Raw genomic sequence first — 18,071 nt, 5'->3', positions numbered from 1 at the left:
CCACTAGAGTGCACCAATGAGTTCTGCCAGTTTCAGGATAGACCTGCAATGTATTCCACTCAAATGTTTTTGCAAGTTATGTGACCAAAACTATTTACATAGCATATATGCACTGATCATATAATAAAATGAAGCTTATCAAAGTAACTCATAAGAAATTAATTAAACTGACAGGACGTTCATTGCCATTGTTTGAATTTTCAGAAACATTTGAACTGCCAACCTTACCTTTTAGTGTAAAAAAAAGAAGCTAATATATTCACAGGCTACTCTTATTGAAATATGTTTAAATTATGAGATATATTTTATATCTCATCTTCAGGCTAGTAGATTATTAGGTAATCGTGCAGAGATTTCGTTTATTCAGTCCCTCCTTGTGTGGAAAGACTAAAATGACAATGCCATCATTCTGGTCTTTATGTGGTCAACAATTATGAGATTGGAGATCTTTATGGCTGCATATGTCCAAATCTTAATTGTGGAGGCCTTTGTTTAACAGTATGAATTGTGGACATCAAGCACACAAAGGGTATATGGGGGGAGCCATCCTTGTGCTAACGTTTTCCTTGCTGCGGTTGAACCAGCATGCCAGATATTTTTGTTTCCCCAAAGACCAAGTTTAGAGTCATCATTTTTGTCTCACAATATATGGGTGGATATCTTAACCTAAAATATGGCTAAGCTTTCCTTCACTTACTGTGGACATAGTATGGTATACAGCAAGTCTATAGCACTTAACATTTTACATTTTAGTCATTTGGCAGACGCTTTTAATCCAAAGCGATTTACAAGTGCATAAATTCCTCAACAAGTGAAAAGCATCAAATCCATAAATTGCTAAATTATTTATTTTTGCATAGGGTATACAAGAGGCATATCAGGGTGGGTACGGTATACGGTTAGACCTGCTCGGGGCCAAAGACGAATGAATACAGTAGATTTTTGTTTCATCACATAACGTTAGATAATTCTATGTTGTGAGTATACAAATTCTAACCGCACTTTTCAAACAAAGGAACAAAGGACAGAGATTTTTTTAAATTCTGTCCTGTAACTAAATTCAAGTAACTGCGGTAGAATGCAATAGTCACCCTTTGTTTATACTGTAGCCTGAATCTGCAAACAGCAGTTTAGAAGGCCTGAACTGAAAGAGATAAGAGGTCATTATGAATAATTTTTTCTCAATGTAGCATATTGACATTATCGGTGTGCATTACAGTATGTCTGCAGATAAGCATGCAGTATGCCAGGCCCCAAATAGTATGGAGGAAAGAGACGTATTGTATCTTGGAACCTGTTTTCCAAATTGGCCTGCTCGGTGACCGAAATCATTCTGACACCGAAAATACCTACATGCTTGTTAGAATACATCCTAGGCAAGCCTGTAAAATGAGCTCAGTGTTCTATGCCAACCCATTCCTGAATAACATTATTATTTTTTAATGAAAAGGACATGTCACCAAGTTTCTAGAATTAGAATAAGCCTCCAGTGGGAAAAAAAAAACCCTTTGCCTCAGAGGCTTTTATAATTTTATGACTAAAACATTGTGACGCTTATCTCAGAAGAAAATAAGGTCAAAGTACCTTTCATAAGGATAATTAGTGTAATAGCTGACTTAACCTAGCTCATCACATTATGAATATACTTTACACACAGAATGTTTAAGCTGGCTATTTCTCTTTGCAATGTAAGATTTCTGAAAAGAGTTTTGATACTAGCAGTATCAGACAAAATATATTTTGTTAATTAAAGCTGTTTAAGATAGAATCTGTGACTGTTAATCTATGGTGTGTGTGCATGAATATACTGTATTTCGATTTTTTTCCACAATAGAAAAATGGCTTAGATACCTGCATTGCCTAATGCCTTAAATTCAGGCATGCAAGTACCATACCCTCACTGTGCTAAAATGCTGTCTCTTGTCTTTCAGTAAAACTAATAAAGATTGTGTTGTATTATACCTGCTCTTCAGTCTGCCTGTCGACTAGGGATCCAACTTCAAAGTCAAACCCTAAACAGAATGCATTAAATGTGCTTTCCCTGCACTGAAAAGAGCTTATACATAATCCCCAATAAAGGCCTGTAACTATTCTCTAACTCTTCTGTTAGAACAAGAGGCTCAGCTACATCTGTCTTGTGATTCTGAAACTTGCAGCAGGGCAAATAAAAGTAATAACAGCAGTGAAACGATGCTCAGAATTAATTCATGAATGAGACGGTATTGAATCTTGAATTAAATCTATCTTCTAGGCCTCTCCCAATGACAAAATTGCCCATGAATAGGTATGGTATTGTTGGCAGTAGAGTACCACACTGTGTTGCTTGCCGGTGGTAGCCTGCCTTAGTTAGTTCAGGCTGTGTGGCTATCAGAAAGTCACATGGATGAATCAGAGCTTTTAAGTTCTGTAGTGGTGAAATTACTTGTCAAAATGTATGTAGGAACAGGACACGTGATAGCTGGATTTAGAGTGAAAGGCTGTCCTAATAGCCACTCACATTGGTAGAATTAACGATGAGTGGATGTATGATGTGATGAGTTTCATGCGATGTACCGACCCTCTTGTTAGTAGCTGGCTGCCGTCCAAGTTAGTTCTGGCTCAGTAGCCTGTGTGTGATTGATTTTGATTGTTTTCGTGGCTGCCTGGCATTGTTTGGCAATCTACAAGGTCACATGCTGCAATGCTGTTTGTGTCCTACTGAAGGTTCTTTATGACAGCTTACCGTTTTACCTCTAATTTCACTGTTAATTCCATCACATTGCCTTCTCTCATTTGTGTGTCCTGGCACCTCAATGCTAATGCTAACCGAACAGCAAAAGCACTGCTTCGGGCCAGAAATCCTACAATATGTAAAAAGAAAAATAGTCTAATTCAATTTCTTTAGGAGACGTCAATTCCAAACACGACCTTGTGAAAAGCATACAATCGTGACCAGCCCTTGACATTCTGAACTCAGTGACTAGAAAATAATTGGCTTCAAACTGTTCCTCATTGACTAACTACTTATAATGACACACATCTATGGGGTTTTAGTCATTTCTTTAACTGTACTGCAACTGTCAAAAGGAAAAATTACCCAGTCACTTCGCTTCACACTGAAACGGCAGCAAACTGTGAGCCAATTATTTGCCTTATAAGAATGCATTATTCTTTATGTTCAAGGGTGGTTTGTTCATCACACGCTTACCGTGTCCTCTGGAGCATATCAATGAGTCGGCAAGTTTAAAAAACAGATTGAATGTGGGAGCTAGCCGGCCAGCTTGTTCCCTCTGGAGTTTTATGTTTTCATGGCATTTGGAGTAATACGGACCACAACAATGTCACGTACATTATATCCTTAAACAAATAATTCAAGTCAACAGTCTGTTTCAACAATTTATTAAAGATCCTTTGTCATACATAGACGGGGATTCACTGTAATAATACGAGTTACATACAATGAAAAATCAAGAGAAAAAAAGGTACACATTCTTTACAATACCTTGTTGCATTACACAAGTAAGGGAAAACTGTCCCTTTCTAGTTCCACCGTACTTAGTGGTGTTTAAATTCATTACTTATGACTCAATATAGCACCAATATCCTGTGGCTCACTCTGAAGAGAAACAGTCAAAACATCGGTAAGCAATCTCTATAGACACAGTCATAGATATTCTCACTGTCATTCGCATAGAACGTTGCATGACGTCGTACAGTGTTTTATCAAATGACCCAGCTTGTCGTAACGTCTGTCGTAATGTCTGTATGAACTATCTCTGCATCAGTTTTCATTATGAATGAAACTGTGAACAACGTGGATTTGTTTTTAATTCAACTACTGCACACATCTTAAAGCACCATGAGCTGTTATCTTATTTTTCCATTTCTATGCGTCTAATATATATCCTATGCATTAAGAAAGAAAATAGTATATGTAAAGTATGGTTATAAATGTAATAAATATGATCTGTGAACTTTATGGTTGAATGTAAGCATCATTTTTCTTAAAAGTAAAATTATGATTATGGTTATGATTTCCATGTGATTATTGATACAGTATGCATGGTAAAAAAGCAGTCCTTTCGGTGACTGTGGTCTTTGGTTTGCTGATGTGGGGCTTCCATATTTTGCCCAGCCACCTACAGTTAGTACCTGAGAAGACAAAAATAAATTTGGGAAATAATCCTATCCCCAGACATGCAAAAAATAAAGTGGCCGATATAAACATTTGTTAGCGTCAGGCGACAGCTGTTCTCTTGAAGGTCTCCACGCCCTATTTCCAACATGTGATTATGCTTGCATAAATGAAAAAAGTGTGGAAAAGAGATGTGTTTAAAAGAAAGCCAAGGCATACTAAAAACAGCAACAAAACGCACACGGTGATTGAGGTTAAAAGTTCACGGCAGTCAGTTCCTGTTGAACACATACAAATGGCCCGGCTGTGGGGAGCAGCAGTTTCATGGGGGAAAGTGTTTTAGCTTTATGGCTTTAAATGCTAACAGTGACACATTCGCAGCAACCCCCACTAAGACCCTAAACACTCCTAAATTACATGCCGTGCACTTTGGATGTTTACTGAAAAGCAGCTAAGCAGCTACAAAACCAGTGTTTTTCAGTTAAAACCCAGCAATCTTTCTGATAATAAGCCCCAGTTCTCTACACTTCACATAACTGCTACAAAATCGCTGTCCCTAATTTAGTTTTTATGCTTCTCTCAAAATTTGCAATGCCGAGTCATATTTATGGGCTCGTCTTATCACCGATGACAACATCTTCTGCACAAGGTGAGCGTGGACTAACTGAAGTGAAGTACATTCTCACCGCCTTTGTTTCTTTGCGAGTGCAGAGGCTGCAGAGGTGAAACTCTTGCCAGTAAGATATTAAAACCTATTGTAAGAAATCTGTCTCTGATGCCAATATATCTGCTGGCCACACATTCCCTGGATCTTATCGGTATTATAATACGGTTGGTTCAATGGTAGAATGGCGGCAGGGAGTGAGAGATAAGGAGCGACTCGAGTCAACAGACATGCTAATTCAGTCGCAGCAGGGTGGCCAGTGTGCGACTGCCTAATTGATAAGGGTCATAACATTGTCTGCATCCTTCCTCATCAAGGCTTGGAATAGGATAAAAAGTTATCACAGCAAAGGTTCTGGGTTCAGTCCGACTGCTGAATCCAGAATACGTTTTTCATGCATTTCCGACAACTGCCGTTCCTGTAAATAAACATAATTTTCATCAAGTTTCCTTGCTATCCCCCTGTGCAACACTAACTGGGCATTGACTACAGACGGTCCGCAATCCTGAAAACCCAGACGTGATGAGTAGGACAGTTCTGTACTGTATGCGTGTGTCTGATACTAACAAGCACACTAACAAACTGCTACAGCTCACAAATATACAAACATTTGACAAGGGAAAGACTTCTAAGAGAGAGCAGACTCACGCTGAAAGACGACACCCTGACGGATAGGCGTACTGGCCAGTGTAGCGGAGGTCGCAGCGCACCACGTTGTTGTTGTAGTCCGACTCTGGGACCTGGTAGCTGGGGTTCACACTTATCTGAAACACATTACATTACATTACATTACATTACATTATTGGCATTTGGCAGACGCTCTTATCCAGAGCGACGTACAGTTGATTAGACTAAGCAGGAGACAATCCTCCCCTGGAGCAGTGCAGGGTTAAGGGCCTTGCTCAAGGGCCCAACGGCTGTGCGGATCTTATTGTGGCTACACTGGGATTAGAACCACCGACCTTGTGTGTCCCAGTCATTTACCTTAACCACTACGCTACAGGCCGCCCCCCAACACACATGCTCTGCAATGGATCCACTTTCAGTTGCTTTCACTTCTGCGTACAATAGGAACGCAACAGTTTCACTTCAGCAGCCATCTACAAATGACGAATTTCAGATAACCCTGACGAACTGGTTTCGCTACATGCTTTCAAGTATTACATTTCAAGTATTTAGTATGTTAAATGGTCAGTTTGTGGATGGTGGTGTTCCTGAGACTGTATCTACTGTGTGTGGGGTAAACTTGTCTATTTTTTATATGCAGCAAAAAAAATTCTAAAAATTTGATTTTAATATCAATGAGACTGACCAATAGGTACAATAGGTAATTTTGGACTCCTAGCGGTCAAGAGAGGAACTGCAGCAACAAACACCCTCAAACCACAACACTGTTTATCCCTCCCCCTTCTCTGTGAACGCCCTGACCTTGAAATGTTATTGGCTGTGGCAATTAGAACCAATTTTCAACCAATGAGCTGGTACATGTTTTGGTACATGGTAGCGTCAGTCCGTCAACTGTATATTTTGAAACCTGAATTTAAAGACAGGCAGAGGGTGAGTCAACATGTCAGTGAGACTTTTTCAATGATAGGAAGGGATTTACAATGGTCTTGTAACCATTCTTACCTATTGTAATACAGTTGAAATATGAAGGAAATCACACTAATGACTATTCTGAATGGCCACTTTCGCTGCAGCACGAATTGGGAAGGCAGTCCTCTGAAATGGGGGCACCAGCTGTGACCCACAGAGTCGCTGGATCGCGGATCACCCCAACTGATGGAGCAGGCCCAGGCGACCGGCAGGTGCCCCTGTGATCCATCCCTGCTGTGTGATGATGTTCAAGCAGAGGGTCCCCTGCCCTCTCACCCTGGGTGATGTACAGTAACAGGCATTCATGTGTCCCCCCAAGGCACACGATCAATGCACTGAGCACTAGGGGCCTTGATTAGAGACATTAGACGGATGATGCACTGCATTGCAAAATACAAAAAGTTTCAGACATATCAGATTGAAAATATGCAGCTTTCAGTTAAACTCACTCTGACATAGGCATTGAAATGTAGTGTAGCTGCAACTCAACATGTGGCCTTGAAAAAGGATCCATACTTTTGCTAAGTAATATATCTATAAAGTGTACTATTTCTAGAAGCAAATATTTAACTTGCAATAAAAATGTCTATTGTTGTTTGCTAATGCAGTGCGTTGCCTGCCTGCTTCTTTCCACATCGTAGCGCACAGCCAAGCTTGCACAGACAAGAGTCTGAGGAATACCCTTCATATGTGGATTTAGCTTGCACAGACAAGAGTCTGAGGAATACCCTTCATATGTGGATTTAGCTTGCACCCCACAGGTGCCCAGTTGACTAGTGGAGATGAAACATGGACTAACCAATCCTGTACCCGGAGCAACATAATTGCCAATTGTGCCTCACCCTATAGAGCTAGCAGCCACAGTTGACACTGGTACCATTAAGATATTGTATTTGAATTTAATGTATTTTGCTGCAGTACCCAAAAACATACAAAAGATGTAGTTTGGTTCCCCCATCTGATTTTATTTTACATACTATCAGACCAGGCTTTGCCGTATAAACTGTGACAAATATGTGTGTGAACCAGTCACATACCTTTAGAATATAGTTTCCAGGCTTCACGTCAGTAATGTCAATCCACTGGCAGTCGATGTCAGCGTTATAGGTGTCATAACATCCTGGGCTCAGTCCCTTCAAAACACAATATGAAAGACAAGCACCCGGCATTTCATGACAGTCTTATTGAACACAGATGGGCAACTTTCACAAAAAGCTATAAAAAAAATAAAAATAGCCACAGGATCAAAGCAAAATTTCCACTCAGTGACTCAGTGATATTTTTCAGACCAAATGTCAGAATGGGGAAGAAATGTGATCTAAGTAACTTTGATCGTGGAGTGATTGTTGGTGCCAGACAGGGTAGTTTAAGTATCTCAGAAACCACTGATCTCCTGGCATTTTCATGCACTACAGTCTCTAGTTTGCAGACAATGGTGCAAAAAAACATTCAGTGACCAGCAGTTCTGCATGCAAAATGCTGTTAAAGAGCAGAAAGGCCAGACTGGTCAAAGCTGACAGGAAGGTGACAGTAACGCAAATAACCACACATTACAACAGTGGTATGCAGAAAAGCATCTCTGAGCACACAACACATAAAACCTTTAAGTGGATAGGCTACAGCAGCAGAAGGTCAATAAGTCAAAAAAAAAAAACCTAATAAAGTGCTCACTGAGTGTATATTGCTACATTGGTTCCGTGGCACTATAGGAAGAAATCATTCCTCAGCCCGTGTATATATTTTCCACCCGTACAATTAACTGAATAAGCCTTAGCGGATAATAGGGCTTTATGAAAACAGTAATGGCAACACTTAGCTTAATGGGCAGGTATTACGGAGGAATGCGAGATAATGAGAGCGTTCGGTAGCACTCACCTGAGTGTGTGCCGTGCACGCGAAGCGCCTGTAGTGCCCGTAGTCGCAGGAGGTGTCCTCCAGGCAGAAGCTGGCCTTGTGGCCTTCAGCCACTCTCCTCTCCGAGTCGGCCTCCAGCAGGTCGTAGTGGCTGAACTCGTCCATGCTGTGGTAGTGCCTGGGAAACAGTACAGTTTACTGCGTCAGAGGCCAGTCGTTTCTCTCTGGTTTAAACACATCTATAAAAATTCATGTGCTCTATTTTATGAACAAACTGAGCTGGATTGACACTACATTGCTTCGGAAGGTTTTTTTTTTTGGGGGGGGGGGGGGGGGGTTTACGATAAAGTAGTAAACTGTCAAATAAGCTCAAAGAGGGTCAACAGGACATAACGGAATGGAAGGTCGTTTTATGAGCCGAGAAGACCTTTTCACTTCTCTTGCTTTGCAATGTGTCCTTAAGTTAAATCATGTTTTCGGTAACTTAATACCTGGGCATTAAATGCTTAGGTTTATATTAGTGTGCTTTTAGGAGCACCTTCATTCCTTTACCTAACACAGATACCATTACCTGGATATCTTTCAATCTAAGTAAAGTGTTTGTATAGGATTACTTCAAAAAAACTTGATTATCCTGACCCAGTACCTGTTCCAAATACAGATTTATTAACTTGTCTAACAAGTTGCATTCTGTTTTGCAATAAATACTGTATATCAGATATATACATGTTATTCTGTATCAGATATATACTGTAACATGTCAAACTGTATATCAGATATATAATAACACAAATAACTTGTCGTACCATATAGCAGATATAATAACATGTCATACTGTATATCAAAGAAATAATAATATGCCATACTTTCATGGTTGCTAATTTACACCCTAAGATAAAATAGGATTTCCAAGAAAACATTGAACATATAACCTTACATTAATGTAAACAATGTAATGAATATAAACGTGCAGAAATATAATTTTTATAAATCAATTTAATTAACTAATTAATTAATTCATTTTTGGTATTTACATTCCTTGACATAATGAATTGCAAATACAACATAAATAGGCCAATCACTCAAAACAGAGGTATTCCATGTGTACAGATGAAATGGGGGTTTTCGTCAATATGCTGTAAACATTTCAGTTGAAGAATAAACAATGAGGTGCACTTCACACTGTTCACTCAAATGCACGTTGAACATGGTGTTTGTATCCACAACAATGTTAACATGTGTTAACATAATCAAAATGGTGGGTCTTGTTGAACACCAAGCTGCCTGTAGACAAAAGCATTAGCCAGAAGCTAGATCTGGTTTTGCAATTTGCATTCACCTCAGATAACTCATGAATCCCTGCTTCTATGAATCCCTGCTTCTATGTATCACTGCGACAAGTTAATTCTATTTTTTAGATTTGATGTCTTATACAGTAAATAGATGGATTTGCAAAACTGAGGGGGACTGAATGACAGGTACATTGGGGAAACATTTACCTGAATGAACAATAAGTCTGTTTTATAGAAAACAGGAAATGGGTGATGACAGATCATATCAACCCACTGAAATGACACTTGTGTCCTCATTTAATGTGTTGCAGAAGAGATGGGATAGTGAGGGCCCATAAAAACAGAATATAGAGTGTCTCAATGTTCAGAAAATATGTGGAGCTATCAATCATTGTCACAGACTGTATTTGAACCAAGCACTGTTTTATTACAAGCGAGCAAAGTATTTTGATTAATCCAACAAAGTCAGTGACTGACTGCACCCTCCACCCAGCAAGGTGCCCTCATGAATTAACCCAATCGCATCACTAACGCACTAGCAAATATCCACTGACTGCACGTAAAGAATAATAATATAGGTTCTTATATATAATCCTCTTGCATTGGAGTGCCCTACACTCGAGTACCAAAAAGGTACAAAAGCTTGTTGCTGGGGTGGTACTCTGTGGGTGCATAAGATTGTGTTGTGGGTGTAATCATTAATTTGTACCTTTTTTGCTTGTAAAGGGTACTTATTAGTGCCCAACGAGAGTTATTGCACAATTCAGGGTTCATTCAGGGAATGTGTTCCTTCAAGAACAAAAATTTACTTCCACTGTACCTTTATTTCTGAGAGTGCAGTTTACATCTTTCCCCAAAAAAGATAAGATTAAAGTGCTGTCCACCTGGGTAACCTCTGTCACATTGTAAATCAACTTCAAGTTCCGTGGTTATGGATCATGGCTTTGGTTTATTTTGCCAAAATACCTCTGCTGGTCATTAGGAAACAATGATTGAATGTAATTTGCTGACATTATTATTTATTGACATAATAAAATGGCAATTATCTCTCTATTCAGAATAATGGCAGACACTGGTCTGTTTTCTCCCATGACTAGCTCCGCCCATAGTATGATGTAATGCCGACTGGATGTATGCACTGGCAAGTGTCCAGACTACATGCAAGACAAGAAAAATGTAGGTACACTATGTTTTATGTTTTGTTCTTCATTGGAGTGACCCAGTTCCCTTTAAAAAATTATTTTTTAAAAACATCTGAATATGTTAGAGGATGTAGACCAGTTTTACCAAATCAAACGCAGATGGCTAGCTTACTAATAAAACATGTTACGTTTACACAAGAAGTGGAGCCGACATCGTTTACATATAGTGCAAAATGAGACGGTCTTCATATGCACAACAGATGAGTGCAGTCAATCTGGTCAATCTTAAACTACGTCCCATTATAAATCATTAAATCATAAAGTGTGTGACTCACTGGTGACAGCTGTGCCATTCCCAGGCATAACGTGGCCTGCTTGGGAGGAAGTCGGAAGTTCCCTGGTTCTTCACACGCTGTGGAAATCTGAGCAGCATCCGGGTGTCATAGTCTCTAGAGCTGTCGGCTGAGCTGTGGATATATAAGAAACACCCAAAGCACGTTTAAAATCAATCATTCATATTTTGTGGACATATGCTTCTTCTTTTTCAAAATCATAAGTTATAGGCATATTATGGACATATTTCACTTTCTCTTTGCGTTATGTGGTTATTTACCAGGGGAGAGCTTCATAATTTCAATGAGCCAAAAAGAAATTGCAACAGTGAAACGGAATGATTCTAAACTTCAGCTTCCACTTAAATGTGTTTGTATAGGTATTATGTTTTACTCAAATTTGTAAAGGCACTGCTAAGTGAACGGTGGCAATTCCAGGAAGCTGTCTGCTCATTAAATTTTCTTCAGAGCCAAATGCTCTACAATTTCAGGATTTTCCACTTTTCCATGTTAAAATGCCAACATTCATCACTCAGACACCTCTTGGAATATTAACAAAACCATGGGTGTTATATTTAAACTGCAGACAGGTTATGACCAAAGCATTAACGTCTGTGGATAGCCTAAACATGTCTTTATGATACAATCACAGAAAGTGAGAAATCATCTCCAGATTCACAAAGGCTTGTGGTTTGAGGTGCATCAACTTTTATAGTTTTGCCTGAAAGGCTGATATAAAGTCACTGCACGGTATCATGAAAATATTAAAAACTCAAAGAGTTTGCGTCTTCAATTTTTTTCATTCCGTGGTGATTAAATTAACTTCAGTGAAAACAGGCTAAACCTTGAGCGGAATCAAAATGATTTATAACAAAGGTTTCCCTAAAACCACAAAATGAATACTCACGACGATATTTTTATGTGTTCGTGGGCGCAGCGCCGTCTATGCGTAATCATGGACAGAGAGGAGGCGACACAGACTGCAAACAGCCATTCTCTACAGCATTGTTCCTCTGCGCATGCATTACAAAACCCAAGTTCCCAGAATCCTTTACATTGTAGCAGAAGATAAGAATCCCTTTGTCAGGGATCTTGTCAATGCTTTGGCTGTGCGGTCCCCCCCCCCCTTAAGATGCACTTGTGGAACCTTGGTGACTGCGCTCCCAGGAGACCGTACCTCGCCAAGCAGTTTTCTTCGGCAGCACATCTTAGGTTATACATAGGTACCCTCTGGACATAAGTTGAGGCTTGTATATAGTACGGATCAGGCACCAAATCGGGCAGACCTGCGAACCATTCACGTTGCAAGTTATGTAGATGCAACCACTATACCATGTGATCTCAATCTTAGATTTGCTCTATAATGTCTTTTTCACACTAAAACGAAACATTCAGAAAAAGGCCTTACCGTGTTGATAGTACCTCGTGCCATACCCTGGTCTGTGCCTGCTCCGCTGTTGAGGTCGCTCGTACGTGTCATAGTAATTATAATAGGGATTATTGTCGTCTATGGATTTGTATGGATTGTAAGGATCGTCACCGGCCATAGCATCCTGTCGTCTCAAATTGCTGAGTGGCGGAGAATTCGTCCCTGAAGGCTTGTCGTCTGTAGTATTAGAGGCACTGTCCGTTTTTGGTACAGAACCTCGATTGTCTCGTCGCTCCTGGGGTCTACTAAATCCAGCCCAGCGTAAGCCCCCGGCGTGCGTCCGTGCACCTGGTCGCCTTGGGGAATCTCTCGAAGTTTGAGGTGGTCTTTGCGCGTCGCTGGGATTTCCAATGGATTCCTCCGCTGTTTCATTGTTTTTACTTGTGATGACGACGGGTCTCGATTGAGCTGAATTTGTACCTCTTTGCCTCGGTGGCTGAAATTCCGATCCGTGACTTAGCAAGCTAAATACCTGCCCATTGTGCTGCCACTGAATTCTGTGCCTTAAACCACCTGCTGGTCCGGCATTCCCCTGTCTTGCGTCCTGGTGCTGAGTGTAAACTCTTTGCAGAATGCAACTCAAGAAACACAAGTGTATGCATAAATATATTTTAGCGTTAAAACAACGTGCCCTCATCCTTATTTTTAAGTAAACGAATCTTGTCTGGGTTCACAGATTGATAAATTTTATGTCTGAACAGTGAATCAAAAGCAAAACGAATATGACATCATTTCTTAGGATTGAGACACCAAAAAATAAAAATACCTTAACAAGTTTGTTGCAAGTATCCTTATTGCATTGAATAAAATGGAAAATCTTACATGGAGAGAGATAGGGCAGTCCAGACAATCTCACATCTTTCTGTTGCTTGCTGGCGTGTGGAGTGCGAGCAGGAGGAGGGGTTGAATTTTAAACTTTCTGGAACCGTTACAAAGTTACACAAGCTATTTTGGCAGACCGTTTCTCCAGTTCACGTAATGGACGGGAAAAAAGTCCTGGCATCGACTATTATCGGTCCGTGATTTGTGTCTTGCAGTGGCATTATTGGAATATTCTTGTTCGAACAGTCTATTGTTATCTTTTGATAACTATTATATAAAAAATGGAGTGCCCCTTTCGTAGCTGGTAGAATTATTCTAGAAGGAATGGTTTCACACAATAGCTTAATATGTTTTATTGTTCCGGTTGTAAAATACAGTTGTTAATTTATCAATTTAACGCTTAACTGGACACATTAAATTCCTTTTGTGCGCATTGTGAAGCTGCCGTGTCTTTGCGTTAGCTTGCTGTGGACAATTAGCTATCTGCGGAATTTAAAAAAACAGCATTCCCAAAGCCTCTTACCTATCTTACTATTTCACTAAATGACTTATGGCAAGACAGAGAGACTTGTATGTGTCCTAATGCGACAGAATAATCCTGCTGGGAAAAAGCTAAGAGATCATTTAATTGCACCGTAGATAGGAAAATTAACATTCAATTAAAGGACCCAATAGATTTTTCTGCACCAAAGGAGAATACCAATTCACAGATTACACAGTAGCCTACGTTTAAAGGAACTACAGTATATACAAACAAGAATACGGAAGTTACAGCCTAAATCTTGATAAAATGCTAGATCACTTATTGCTGACATAATCGACATGTTGCAAAAGGTTTATTTATTTTTTTCATTTTCTTTCGAACCAATTTTTTTTTTTTTTAGACTTTGACAAATTTGTCTTTTGGAACTATGTTTGTCACCTGTGTTTGAAGAAAAACAATAAAAACGCAAAAAAAATCTATCCCCTCCCTCACTTTGACTTCTAATCTGCTGTAATATGCTTTATGTAAAGAATACATTAAATATTAAAGGTACAATAGGTAATTTCGGACTTCTAACGGCCAAGAGAGGAATTGCAGCAACAAACATCTTACATATTGTACCTTCAAAGAATCAGTTTGAGTGTCCTTACTACAACTGAATGCCAGTGTGATGCTCAGCGAGGATGTTAGCTATCTTATTAGCGAAAGAGATATAATAACAAAAAATAGTTAATGGCTGATATACAAAATGTACCGCCTTCATTCCACAAACTGTAGCATACCCTATAAACTGTAGCATGGTCACAAACAACACATTATTAGGGAGGAGCATGTGCTGCCATGGTTTGAACATTGGATTCAAGATCTTTGCAGGGTATTTAGTCCTAGAGTGGAAACAGTTTTTGCCCTCTTATTTAAGATACTTTGCCTCCAATGTTGCCCCAATGTCATTAACTGCAGAATGTCACCTTGAATTTGAAGACCCATGTAGGAATTTCATCCCTTTTCATAAATACAGGAATTGTTTATTGACCAAAGATTATTGACTTCTGTTTTGTTGACCATCGCCTGCCTGTACCACGACTTTGCCTGCTGTCTTTGTGCTTTTACCCCGCGGAGCAGACTTTGGTCTTCACTCTTGTGCCGTCATCGACCCTGAGCCTGCCTACCCGGGGCCTGTACTTCTGCCCCGCTGACAGCTTTCCTGGCTACCGGACTTTTTGCATGGTGTAGCGATTACGAGACTGCCTTCTCCCTCGGTACTGCACTTTGGCTGGATTTTACGTGTACAAACATTGCTTGTTTTTCGACTACGCTCTCTGGATATTCCCCGAATAAAGCCCTGACGGGACTTTATTACACCCCTGTTTCTGAGTCGTGCATTTTGGGTCCAACCCCCCCACGCACCCGTCTCATGATGCCCGAAGAATTCTCACCATAATGAAGAAAAACCTCTAAACCCCTGCAGCCTGAGACATCATAAATATTGTTCAGGGGGCAGGTGTTGATGTGTCAGTGACTACTCTCTGCAGAAGACTAAAAAACAGATCTACAGAGGTCACTCTGCAAGATTCAGACCAGTAGCTGGTTTCCAAAACAAGATAGCCACAGTTTGCTACAAAGTTCTTAACAGAGCCTGCAGAGTTCTGGAAAAAGTTATTGAGGATGCATGAGACCAAGATTGACTTGGATCAGAGTGATGGCAAAGCAAAGTCCAAAGACATGCAGGTTAGGGACTACAGATGAAAATGAGCTCATTAGCTAACTCTGGCACATTTATATTGGTGCATTCTCTTCCTACCAGTCTCTCCTGGCGGCATTCTCCTCCGCTATCACCACTGCCAAAAGAAACTACTATCAAACAAAAATTCATAATTCCACCTCTAATCCATGTTAACTGTTCTCCATTTTCTCCTCTCTCCTCAGCACACCTCCCCCACCATCTCAGTCCTCCCTCACTGCTGATGACTTTGCAGTGTTCTTTGATGAGAAGGTCGCTGACATCCGCAGCACCTTCATGACCACCACCACCCTCTGTGCCTGCCCCCTGTTTCTGTTCTTTTTCTCCACTTACAGATGCTGATGTGTCTCACCTGCTGATCTCCCACCGCCCTACTACTTGTGCCCTTGACTCTATCCCCTCAAACCTCCTTCAGGCAATCACACCTGACATCCTCTCTTCCTTCTTCTCACAGAATCACCTGCTGGACCCCCAGAAGTCCGGTTTCAGACCTGATCCGGTCACTCGACGGAGACCGCACTCCTCTCCGTCAATGAATCCTTGCAGGCTGCACGAGTAGCCTCCCTCTCCTCTGTCCTGATCCTCTTTGACCTCTCTGCAGCCTTCGACATGGTCAACCACTCCATCCTCCTATCCTCCCTGGCATCTACAGGGATATGTGGCACAGCCCTAGACTGGATTAAAATGCTATCTCTCTGACCGGTCCCCCAGGTGACCTGGGCTGGAAGAGGGTTAACCCCTCGCCCCCAGGGCTCAGTCCTCGGTCCCCTCCTCTTCTCCATTTACACCAGATCCCTTGGCCCTGTTATCTCAGCTCATGGCATGTCATATAATTGTTATGCCGATGACACCCAATTCTCTCTTCTTCCCCCCCATTCGACACACAGGTCTCCACCCGTATCTCCGCCAGCCTGAGAGACATCCAGAGCTGGATGGGCAACCACCATCTAAAGCTCAACCCAGGTAAGACGGAGCTAATCAGAGATTCATCCTTGCTCTAACCTCTCCCTTCTCCAATTTTTCCATCTCACTAGGGGATACCACAGTGACCTCATCCCCCAGTGCAAGAAACCTCGGAGTAGTGATTGACAACAGGCTGTCCTTCTCCGAGAACATCGCTATGGTGACCCGGGTATGCAGGTTCTTCCTGTACAACATCCGGAGAATCCGGTCCTTCCTCACCACCTACTCCACTCAGCTCCTCGTACAAGCAATGGTCTTGTCCCGCCTGGACTACTGCAATTTTCTGCTGGCTGGCCTTCCAGCATCCGCCATCAGACCCCTACAACTGATCCAGAACACCGCAGCCCCTCTGGTATTCAATAACCCCAGACATTCACATGTCACCCCCCTGCTCAGCAACCTCCACTGGCTGCATGTTATGATTTGCATAAAATTGAAAACTTTGGTGCTCGCATAACAGGCAGTTAAGGGATCATGCCCTATATATATTCAATCACTTATCAAGACATATACACCAGCAAGACCCCTCTGTTCTGCTACCTCGGGACACCTGGCACCTCCCCCTTGCCACAACTGCACTTCTCGGTCACGACTGCTATCTGTTCTGGCCCCACGGTGGTAGAATGACCTTCCTGTGGATGTCAGAACAGAGTCTCTGACCACTTTCAAAGGCAGACTCATCTCTTCAGGCTGCACCTTTCCCTCCCTACCTCACCACCATGATTAGCCTTGTGTATGCCATAGATTATAATGGCACTTACATGTAGTTATACATAGATATTGTTATATTGTATTAGATATTGTCTTGTTGTACTCGGGGTATTCTAGCTGCCAACCATGGTATGCTAGTTCATAAATTGATGTATTCTTCAAGGGTTCCAATTGTATCTATGTGGTCACACTAGGACTCGCAACCGTACTGTCCTCTAGGGTCCGCTTCACACTTGTTCCTGTGTTTGATCTGCACTATGTTATATAGTACTGTGCAAAAGTTTTAGGCAGGTGTGAAAAAATGCTTAAAGTAAGAATGCTTTCAAAAATAGAAATGTTAATAGTTTCTTTATCAATTAACAAAATGCACAGTGAGTGAACAGAAGAAAAATCTAAATCAAATCAATATTTGGTGTGACCACCCTTTCAAACCAGCATCAATTCTTCTAGGTACACTTGCAAAAAGTCAGGGATTTTGTAGGCATATAGTCAGGTGTGTGATTAACAAATTATACCAAACAGGAGCTAATGATCATCAATTTAATATGTAGGTTGAAACACAATCATTAACTGAAACAGAAACAGCTGCGTAGGAGGAATAAAACTGGGTGAGGAACAGCCAAACTCTGCTTCCAAGGTGAGGTTGCTGAAGACAGTTTTATGTCAGAAGTCATACACCATGGTAAGACTGAGCACAGCAACAACACACAAGGCAGTTATACTGGATCAGCAAGGTCTCTCCCAGGAAGAAATTTCAAGGCAGACAGGGGTTTCCAGATGTGCTGTCCAAGATGCAGACTGTAGATGCAGGGGTCGGCCAAGAAAACTTAGTGCAGCAGATGAAACACACATCATGCTTACTTCCCTCAGAAGATGTCCAGCAGTGCCATTTGCTCAGAATTGGCAGAAACCAGTGGGATCCAGGTA

General features: G+C 41.0%; 1 protein-coding gene across 2 annotated transcripts; it reads right to left on the bottom strand.

Annotated features, from left to right (window-relative positions):
* Window positions 1-3,362: 3,362 nt before the first annotated feature.
* LOC133140370 (protein-lysine 6-oxidase-like) lies at window positions 3,363-13,291 on the bottom strand. 2 transcript variants are annotated; one of them, XM_061260279.1, is made up of 7 exons: window positions 12,403-13,291; window positions 12,172-12,280; window positions 10,998-11,129; window positions 8,250-8,406; window positions 7,412-7,507; window positions 5,427-5,542; window positions 3,363-4,131 (listed from the first exon to the last, which is right to left on the bottom strand). In XM_061260279.1, the coding sequence occupies exons 1-7, from the start codon at window positions 13,058-13,060 to the stop codon at window positions 4,125-4,127; spliced, it is 1,275 nt and encodes a 424-aa protein (XP_061116263.1). In that variant the 5' UTR covers window positions 13,061-13,291; the 3' UTR covers window positions 3,363-4,124. The 2 variants fall into 2 exon arrangements, with proteins under 2 accessions (XP_061116263.1, XP_061116264.1); XM_061260280.1 differs by lacking the exons at window positions 12,172-12,280; window positions 12,403-13,291 and adding an exon at window positions 11,902-12,003.
* Window positions 13,292-18,071: the final 4,780 nt, after the last annotated feature.

This window comes from Conger conger, chromosome 11 (genome assembly GCF_963514075.1).
Source record: "Conger conger chromosome 11, fConCon1.1, whole genome shotgun sequence".
NCBI lineage: Eukaryota > Metazoa > Chordata > Actinopteri > Anguilliformes > Congridae > Conger > Conger conger.
Note: the sequence above shows the minus strand (reverse complement) of the source record. Positions and strands in the feature narration are given on the sequence as shown.

What these genes read in the sequence shown, in the direction of transcription:
- LOC133140370 (XM_061260279.1), bottom strand. Translation starts at nt 13,060, where the DNA reads ATGAGGGCACGTTGTTTTAACGCTAAAATATATTTATGCATACACTTG. An exon ending in CACGAGGTACTATCAACACG is followed by an intron (nt 12,281 to 12,402) that starts GTAAGGCCTTTT and finishes AATGGTTCGCAG; the next exon opens with GTCTGCCCGATTTGGTGCCT. An exon ending in CTGGAAACTATATTCTAAAG is followed by an intron (nt 5,543 to 7,411) that starts GTATGTGACTGG and finishes AATGTGTTTCAG; the next exon opens with ATAAGTGTGAACCCCAGCTA.